The sequence below is a fragment of the Mirounga leonina genome, unplaced genomic scaffold (assembly GCF_011800145.1).
Source record: "Mirounga leonina isolate KUSES-001 unplaced genomic scaffold, KU_Mleo_1.0 Mir_115, whole genome shotgun sequence".
Taxonomy (NCBI): Eukaryota; Metazoa; Chordata; class Mammalia; order Carnivora; family Phocidae; genus Mirounga; species Mirounga leonina.
Genome location: NW_023270268.1, coordinates 81460789 through 81470888, shown reverse-complemented (window position 1 = coordinate 81470888; position 10100 = coordinate 81460789). Strand labels below are relative to the sequence as shown.

General features: G+C 39.6%; 1 protein-coding gene across 1 annotated transcript in view; it reads left to right on the top strand.

Moving 5' to 3' along the window:
• The first annotated feature begins 242 nt into the window (after positions 1-242).
• The window catches only part of FGF12 (fibroblast growth factor 12), a 74865-nt gene continuing 65007 nt past the window's right edge, over positions 243-10100 (top strand). Inside the window, exon 1 of the mRNA XM_034990722.1 lies at positions 243-668. Within this exon, the coding sequence (XP_034846613.1) occupies positions 470-668 (199 nt within the window). The 5' untranslated portion in view covers positions 243-469. The remainder of the gene's footprint in view (positions 669-10100) is intronic.

Sequence of the window (10100 nt, the reverse complement as noted above, 5' to 3'; positions counted from 1 at the left end):
GGGTTTTATATGTATGTATGTGTAGATATACTTTGGACACCTTACAACGCTTGCGCCTCTCCAACGGGGGCACAGCTTGTTGTTTTGGACATCCTTCTTACCCTTCCACTTGCTACTCTGAACGCAGTGTGACCAAACTCCCCACTGCCCCTCGGACGCAGATCGCCTTGGGGTGCAAGTTTGGGGTGCAAGAATCTAGTTAACTGGAAGGCCTGGGACCGCCCCGCCCCCGCTGCCAGCGATTGGGGAAGTTTACATCTGGATTTTCACACATTTTGTCGCCACTGCCCAGACTCTGACTAACCTTGTGGGCGTCGGGTTTTCGGTACTGCAGCCTCCTCAAATATTAGCACTGCCTCCCCGCGCCTGCCCTGTCCCTCCAGGCCGCCGAGGTCCTGCCCTCGCCCAAGTGGAGCGCGATCCCGAGGGCGCAGTGGAGCGCGGGGCCTGGGGCCCGCGCTGAGCAGCTATGGCTGCGGCGATAGCCAGCTCCTTGATCCGGCAGAAGCGACAGGCGAGGGAGTCCAACAGCGACCGGGTGTCAGCCTCCAAGCGCCGCTCCAGCCCCAGCAAAGACGGGCGCTCCCTGTGCGAAAGGCACGTCCTCGGGGTATTCAGCAAAGTGCGCTTCTGCAGCGGCCGCAAGAGGCCAGTGAGGCGGAGACCAGGTCAGTAGAAGCCCAGGCGGTGGGCTCCCCAGAGCTGACACCCCTCTCCTCTTTTGCAAAGCACCTGGGGGCACCCACCGAAGGGAACCAGGACCCCCCTGGTGCCATTCTGGTCCCCCTTCTCCCTTAATTTCCAGATGTCTCTCTTTCAATCACCCTCTGTCAGTTAATAGCTTCTTGTCCCATATTCAGGAAAACACTTTGTATCTCTATGAAACCACGGTTTGACTAGGATGGGAGCTACATATATAGATGCTCCGAGTCCCATAAAGCCTGTAGAATCCTTGAGGCATTAACCATCTCATTCACAGTCTCTCTCTCTGTTTCTCATCCATCCTTCTATCCTTCCAGGGCTTATACTGCCTGCTGAGGACCCAAATATAAAAAACCTTCTTCCCTGTATCTCCCATAACAGTTAGCATAGTTCTGGACACAGACACTTAGTAGACACCAGATGAGCTTAATTTTTTTCTTTTTGTAACTCTTCTTCCAGCAACACATGATACGGCATCTTTTCAGACATTCCAGTGGGTTCTCACCTCCCCACTTTCCCCGCATGCCCCTTCTCTTCCTTTTACAGACTTCTTTTTCCTATTGTCTTTCTCCAGTATTCTGGTTTCTCAGGGTTCTGCTCATTAACATTTCTGCCCTATTGCTCCCATCCTTTGCACACTCACTTTCTTTTGGGACATTAAGGAAACACCATAGTATCTGCAGTTTGGCCTAAGGGAGGGTGGAAAAAGAAAAAAAAAAAAAGCCCAAAACTTTAGACTTATCAGAGATTTTCTTGGTAAGGTCTTTCTGAAGTTGATTCTCTTCTTTGTTCCTAAACTCACATGGTTGGTCTTGGATGTGATCTTTATTTACAAAGGGAAAGTGGATATCTTGAGTTCCAGGGTACTTATTCCCAGCTCAAATCAGGCCAGCTTGAGAGAATGAAAGCGGAATTGCCCAGATTTGTCCTTCCAGCAGACTTTGTTGATCCTCAGGGTGTGGCCCACCTGGTCATTTGCAATCTGCAGATACTCTCCTCTTGGTGTGGTCAACTGAAAGGAAATATGGCCTAGAAAGAAGGCTTGCTCTGTGATCAGTTGACTGGTTTAGGTTAGCATCTTTGCAATTCTGACTGTAATGTTCTTCTGGGTTTCAGAAATGAAACATGGGCTAGGGTCATTTGGGTGAGGAAAACATTTGGAAAGTGTGGACCAGTGAAGCTCAGAATTAGTTTAGAAATTTAGGATTAAGTCTTATGAAGAAACCACCTCATTTTCATTTTTCCCATGGGTTTTTATGTCATGATTCACTTCACAGTGGACTCCTTTTATTCTGGGATGTTGATCAAATAGTAAATTTCAGGAGTAAACAAAGAGATCATGATTCCAAGGTGAGACCTACTAAAATCACTTTTGGTTTACATACAATTAATATAGGCTGTTAATTTCATAAAGTGAAGCTTTCTATGAAAACTAGGGTTCTATATTTATAGAGTATATAATTCATATTAGGGGAAAATAAAATCCTTTGTATTGTTGTGCAGGGATAATTTGGGGGTCATCTTCTCTGAGGGCTTATGTGGTCTACAAGGAACTTCAAGGCTCTGAATTCAATGTAACTCTTATATTTCAGCCTTTGAAGTATGTTCTTGTACTCCAGTTGGGATAATTAAGTGATGTTTGTGAATAGATCCTACCCAGCCTCCTCAGTTCTGAACAAGGCAGTAAAAATGATAGGTGGGTGATATTTGTGAATGGATGAGCTGAACTCACCTGATCCTTGTGGAAGTTGATCTGGAGGTGAACAATTTGCATGGCTTAATTTCACATAGGGGAAATTGCTTCCTGTGGCCCTTTCCTTAGCATCTCATTAGAAAATAGAATTTGAGGGAATTGCTGAGTTTATTGTTTTCTTCAGTGTTTATTTAATCTGCTCCTCTTTTTCTTTTACTTAGTGTACATCTTGGCAGAGAAGATCCTGGCTGGTGACTTCTTTTATTTAGCTAAAGTCTCACAATAATAATCTGGCTGAGAGATCACAAGCCCTGTTAAGACATGCCCAGTGCAAGGCCAACATGCATGTATCTGTACATCATGGTCTTCAGTTTGGTCTGAAGCTTAGCTTAGAAGAATGGGAGTGTGGGGTGCGGAAAAAGATTTAGAAAGATGTTAGCGTGCTATTATCACTACTAACAAAGCCAAATAATTAGTCTGTTGATTTGCTGTCAGCAACCATGATTCACATAGCATGGGATGAGCCTATTTATAGAGAGATAGCACCTTCCACATCTCAATTCCAGAGAGGATTCTTTAACTGGATTGGGAGGAAGTTGCTAAACACCAAAAAGAAAAGCTATTTGAGGGAACCTCTTTTATAAGCATTTGATGTTACTTTCACTTAATTGTTGAATTATTCTTGAAATCACTTGCCCTTCTAAGTCATACCCTTATGAACTATAAACTGAGTCACAAATGGTAAGAAAGTGTGAAATGGAATAACTTGTCCTGATAAAGAATTTCCACTCTGAAATTCTGTCATTGAGACACACGTTCCATTGACCAGACTTGCCAAGGGAATGAAGCTGAGACAGTGAAACTAAATGAAACATTGGATGGGAAAGGCCACAGCTGTTTTTCTGATTTCACGGCTGACATATTGAGTGCCTCTCAATTTCTTGTCTTAGTTCACCAAGTTCTGATATGTATAAAGTTGAAACTTTATAAACACAGAGGGAGTACGGAAATTACATGGTAAAGGTTTCAGATTTTAAAATCATGATATTCACAATTAAAAAATGAGAGATGACAGTGCAGGACCTCACATCATGCAATTCCAGTGTCATGGTGCATGTCAGATGCTTTAATAATGCTATCCCAGGAGCACATGTGATGGCTTATCCTGGGATTGTGTAGCAAACTCCTTACTTAGATGCGAAAACCTAGAATCAGGGCAAGTTGGTAGTTTATAGAAGGTTGTGTAGCTAGACTGGGGCACAATTGGGACTAGAACTAGATCCAGTTGATTTATCTTGCCTGTGCCCTTCACAACACAACACTGGGAAAAGTAGTATAAGAAAACTGGGTGCCCTCTATTAAAGGATGGAAGTAATTTTGTAGATCTTGCATTTATTTTACCATTAGGGATTGCTGCTGTTGCTGCTGCTGTTGTTGTTATTATTATTATTATTATTTTTTAAGTAGAACAAGAATAGTGCAGAGTACAGAGGTAACTGGTAGAAGGTGGTATAAGCTAAGTCGGGCAATTAGGGTTCCAAAATGACCATCCTATAGCTAGCATGCATTATAGCAAGAAAGCAGGAATAGTTAGTCTCTTAGGCACTGCGTGGATTGTAGCTCTTTGGAAATGAGATGTTGGAGACCTTGACCTGGCAAGTTGGCTGAAGTCATCAAACCATAAAAAAGCCTTTAGAACATTTCTGTTTGTGTACCTTGTGATAAAGAAGGGAGCATTATTGTGTTATTATTTGAGTCATTATTCATGTGTGGAATACCTGTATGGGCCAGGCCTGCTAAAAATTGTGCTAACATGTTGACACCACTTTATTTGCTGCATCCAGGTTACTAGTATATCCACGTGAATTACATAGCTCATTCATTTCCAACATTGGTTCTACTTTTGAATAGAAACACCTGTACAAATTGTTCACTCCAAAGCATTTCTATTTTGACTCAAAAGTTACTGCAGGTAATGAATAGCATCCACAATCAAGAAAAGGAAAAGAGTTTGTCGACTCTCGGAATGTTGGAGAGGCCGTGAACCTTGGAGGTCATCCTGTATCACTCTTTCATTTTTCAAATGAGAGCACTCTGGGAAGCACAGAGTAATGAGATAAGCCTAAATCTATGTATTTTATGTGATTTTTAATTTTTTATTATTTTTATATATCATTTAATTCCTTCCCTTAAACCAAAGCATTAAAAAAAATCAGCAATCAGGAAAAATTCCTAGCTTCAAAAACATTAGATATTTTTCATGACTTAAGTATTTGGTTTTCTAGGCCCCTCCCTTTTAAAAATGATGTAGTCTATTTACATTGAGTGGGTAAAATAAATCAAATAAGTGATTATATCTTTTACTAAATTTCGTTGCTTTTCATTGGTCTTATTTTTCTGAGTCCTTATTTCTACTGTTATAAAACTTGTGGTTATTCAAAATATTTCAGTATCCTTCCAACTTCTTTTGGTGGATGTATAGAATTTACCAACACACTCATTCAACATTTTACTGTCAAACACATCCTTTTACTTAGATGAAGGAAACATTACAGAAAATAGAAACTTCAACAAGAAAATTGATGAAGAAGGGGAAATAATGCTTAATCATGGGATCTGTGGAACATAAATTAGATTTTTACAAATTGAAATAGTTCTGATCAATATATAGATCAAGAGTAGTTTCATATGACGGGTGATACTTTACATTCATAGCAAGTACTTTTTTTTTTTTTTTACATTTTTAAAATTTTATTATGTCATGTTAATCACCATACATCATTAGTTTTTGGTGTAGTGTTCCATGATTCATTGTCTGTGTATAACACCCAGTGCTCCATGCAGAACGTGCCCTCTTTAATACCCATCACCAGGTTAACCCATCCCCCACCCCCCTCCCCTCTAGAAACCTCAGTTTGTTTCTCAGAGTCCATCTATTGTATTTTCTTTTTTAAAAGTCTGACTCATGTCTCAACTACAAAATCAGCCTAATTAAATGATATTGGCTTGATGTCTGTTAAAAAAAATAAACAAACAAACAAACAAGCTTTTCTCTTCAGAAACCCACCCTAGGATTTAAACTGATATTTTGTGTGTGTGTGTGTGTGTGTGTATGTGTCTGTGTGTGTTTTAATCCTATTTTCTCTACAGCAAAGCATTCTCATCAACAAATTAAGTTTCCATTGTAAAAACATTTTAAAATAGCAGGTACTCTGATCTCTTGATTTCTTTCATCCCACAGAGATCTCATCAAGCTATAACTCAGAATTAAGTCTTTAAAGTTTTAATGAAGCTGATATTCTTGAACAGAATTAGAAAAACAATTTGCAGGAAATGTGGCAGTCTCTGTATTTGGAATATTTTGGAAGATCTTTAGAAACTAAAGCTTTGGCTCATAAAAGTATATGTAGGGGGTACCTGGGTGGCTCAGATGGTTAAGCGTCTGCCTTTGGCTCAGGTCATGATCCCAGGGTCCTGGGATCGAGTCCCACATCGGGACTGCTGCCCCATAGTCTGCTTCTCCCTCTGCCTCTCTCTCTCTCTGTCTCTCATGAATAAATAAATAAAATCTTTAAAAAAAAAAAAGTCTATGTAGGAAAAAGTACTCACCTTCCTAGTATAGCACCACATTGCTTCTGTTCTTGGTGAGAGCATATTTATGCATAGATATTTCAGTGTGGATTTGGTTTGGGGAATTTGTTAATAGTGGTTATGGTTACTTTTTTCTCTTCTCTTCCTTGAGTGCTTCATCAAAATGTGTTTGCTATTGGCTTTTCCTCCTAGAATTATTATAGATTTTATGAGGACTCTCAAAGACAGCCTCATTAGACAGAGGGGACCCAGTTAATTTACTACATTTTGGATTCTATTTGATGGCCTACCCATCAAATTATAGAGTTTTACCTGTTGTGTAAAGAAAGATCCACCATATCATAAGGGCTCTCAAGCTAACACCACCTTCTAAGCGTCTATAAAAAGGAGGAGCCTTAGATACAAAATGTCTGTAAATGAATCATATATAATTACTTCTAATAATAACAATTAACTTGACTATATGACTTCAGGATTTACAGAGTTTCTTCATAGCTTTTACCCCTTTTGTTCTTTTTAGCAATCCACTGATATGGTTAGCCCCATCTTTGTAATAAGAAAACTACTCTTCAAAGTGGCAGGGAGACTTGTCCAGGTTCCTGGAGTCAGGAAGCAGCTAAGCTGTCACATGATCCCCACTCTGCACACTGCAGGTCATCTGTCTTTATCTTTATTACCTTGTGCTAAGAAGGCTGACTGTGAATAACTCAATTTGACTTGAATCTGGGAAACTCTTTTTGGGTAAATCAGAGAAAGAGTTCAAGGAAATGTGGGGTGTGATGACAGGTTTGCTTTGCTTTGTGTGTGACCTAGAGCCCCCAGGGAGGATCTCTAGCAAGGAGACTTGAAGTAGAAAGACTGGTGGCTGGGTTATTATGTGCTGGTCCCAGGATCCTGGCTGAGCTGTACGTTTCTGCATGCCAGGAGCCTCAGAGATGTTAACGGGTGTGACTTGGGGCATCCAAGCCCTCACTGGGAGACTTGGGTCCAGAGGGGCAGGCTTTCTTGACTTTCAGCATAAACAATTGCTTCAGATATTTATGAATGTAGAGAGGTTAATACCAAGGTTAGGAGAGCCCTGTAGGATTTAGTCTGCCTGTCCTGTCTTTTCTCGTTTTGTCTTTTCATGTCTTTTTAGTTACTTGTTTAAGTGATGTTATAGTAGAGTGATTAAGTACATGGACTTTGGTGTGGGATCTGAATTCAAATTCTGGATATTCTGGATATATTATTTGTAAGAACTTTAGGCAACTTTCTTAATATCTTTGAACCTCTGTTTGCTGACTTGTAAAATGAAGATATTATCTCTAGCATTTGGTTAAGAAACATTTCTCCGAGGAAGAGTCATTTAAGCTGAGTTCTGAAGGATAAGGCGGCAAAGAGGGATGGAAGAATGTTCAATGCAGAAGAGAAGAACTTTCTCGTGAAGATTGGGGTGAGAGAATTGAGTGTAGATTGAATAATGAGAACAAGGGGTACAAGTAATGTTGGAAAACCTAGCAAGGGCTGAGTTGTGAGGGATTTTTTTTTTATTTTAATCTAGGATCCATAAGAGTCAGAAATAGGGGCTGATATAATGTGACTTGCATAGTTAAGCAGACACTCTGGCTTTGGAGAGAACAGATCACGGGAGAGCCAGAGTGGGAGCTAAGGAATCATAAGGAGGTTAGGGCATAAGTTTGGACCAACAGTTCTCAAAGTGTGGTGCAGAGGCCCTGGGAGCTCCTTGAAAACCTTTCAGTGGGTCCACATGGTCAAAATTATTTTCATAATAACATTTCCTAATACTGATTATTTACTTTTTTCATTCTGTCACAAGTGTCCAGTGGAGTTTTCCAGAGATTATATAATATATCCACAGTCATCTGGAAAGGCTATTAAAATTTTCCTCCCTTTTCAACCATGTATCTGGGTGAGGCCAGGTTATCTTTATATACTTCAACCACAACAACATATTGCAAGAGATTAAATGCAGAAGCACTTTAAGAATCCAGGTGATTTCATTAAGCCAGACATTTAAAAGATTTGCAAGCCTTATAAACTACTTTTTCAGTTTTTTTTAAATTTTGGATATTATAGTTATGTTTTATTTAGACATACTATATTATTAATATTTAATGGGCTTATTGTTGTTTTTAATAAATAAATATTTGAAACATGTTGTTGTAAGTTCTAAACATGGCAAGCATTAAATGATATAAAGCACATAAACAGAAGATTTTGAGGGTACTCAGTAATTTTTAGGAGTGTAAAAGGTCCTGAGCCCAAGATTGAGAACCACTGGTCTAGGCTATAGATTATGTTGACTTGAAACCTTCTGGCCGTTGAGGTGGTTATGACAAGAGGAGTGGGAGGTGGGATGAGCAGAATCTGATAATAGGTAGATCTGAATCAAGAGCAAATAAGGTGCCTGGATGATTCCTGGCTGAACACTTCAGTAGTGAGTGGTACCTTTGCTGAGGTGGAGAGGAGCTAGGGGAGAAGCAGAGTTGATATGCATTAAATAATACTATTCCCAAACTACAAAGCACTATAGAATGCGAAGGTGAAGATTTGAGTCATGTTATCATTTATTGTTTAATAGTTTTACACTATGATGAAGATCCTGATTACCCATCTGTATAAGGCTATCTACTTTATTCTCGAATTCTCAAGGAAAAATTTTATTAGAGTACTCAAACTCCACTATTGATCTAGAACTACTACCTTGCAAGGGTAATCCTATAAGCAAATACATTTTAGACAGAGAAAAATATGCAAGAAAGTAGAAAGCCTTAGTAATTTTTCTAGTCTTTTAAAATTGAAACAAAATGTTTGGTAGCTAGTGGACCTTTAAAGACATTTAACCTGGTTCAGTCCTGAATATGTCCTGAATATGGTTTCACATGTGCGTTTAAGCCAAGTTCATTGGTCTTTACATAATCAAGTGAGCCTGAAAAGACAAACTTTGTAAAGTCTTCCTTATTTTATCTGCCCAATGTTAGTCATTTGATTAATTTGTGGTATTTATATATCTCCTGGCTCCCTGCTTCTAATCATACTGTTGTTAATGTCTCTTAATTGGAGTTTAAGTGATTATGGTCTTTTTAAATGACTTCTCAGGGGTCAGTAGAGAGAGCCCTTAGGCCTAAGACCAAACTTGGCTTTCTAGAGGAGAAGAATGACGCGAGACAAATGGGATCTGTAGTCCAATCACAAAATGTTAGAGTTTAGAGATTACATAGGCCAGCAGTTCTTAGCATAGCTGCAAAATGAAATCACCTGTGAATTTTTAAAATGTGCTAATACTGTACACCCAGAAAATCTGACTTACTGTGTCTACCGTGGGGCCCAGATATCAGTCATCAGTTTTGTTTGCTTGTTTTTAACCTCCTAGGTGATTCTGAAGTGCAGCCAGGGTTGAGAACCACCAACTGTTCCAGTCCCATCATTTCATATCTTATGGCCCGTAAACAAAAAGTCATTATTTTATTCATTAATGCCTTTAAGAACATATTCATAATCCCTAGAAACTTTGTACACTAAATTATAACGATGATCCTTTCTTTTTGCTTATTGTTGAATCTTTCAAGTGTTTAATGGCATCCAAAATCTGAGTCACATAATGTCTGTTTGTGTGCTTTTTCTTTCTGACCAGCATCTGAGTTCCTAAAGATAGGAGCTGTGCCCTGTTCTTATTCGTTCTCATTGCCTAGCATCCTGCCCATGTCACTGTAATTCCTCAGTCACTGGTGAAGAAGTGAGTAAATGATATACGACTCAATGAATCTTACCTTTACAGCAAGCCCCAGAGCAAGAGGGGTTCTCATTAATATCTCCAGTTGTCACAAAAGGATGCTGAGGTCTAGCCAGCCTGGGTGGGGCTCCTCAGGTTCACAAGTCTAGTTAGAAGTACATAGACTGTGGTTTCAACTCAGGTTTGTTTTTCCTAGTCTGTTTTTTCCCCACTCTGCCAGTACTGGAAACAGACCCACCCTTCCTTCCTTCTTTCCTTCCTTCCTTCCTTCCTTCCTTCCTTCCTTCCTTCCTTCCTTCCTTCCTTCCTTCCTCTTTTTCTTTCTTTCTTTCTTTCTTTCTTTCTTTCTTTCTTTCTTTCTTTCTTTCTTTCTTTCTT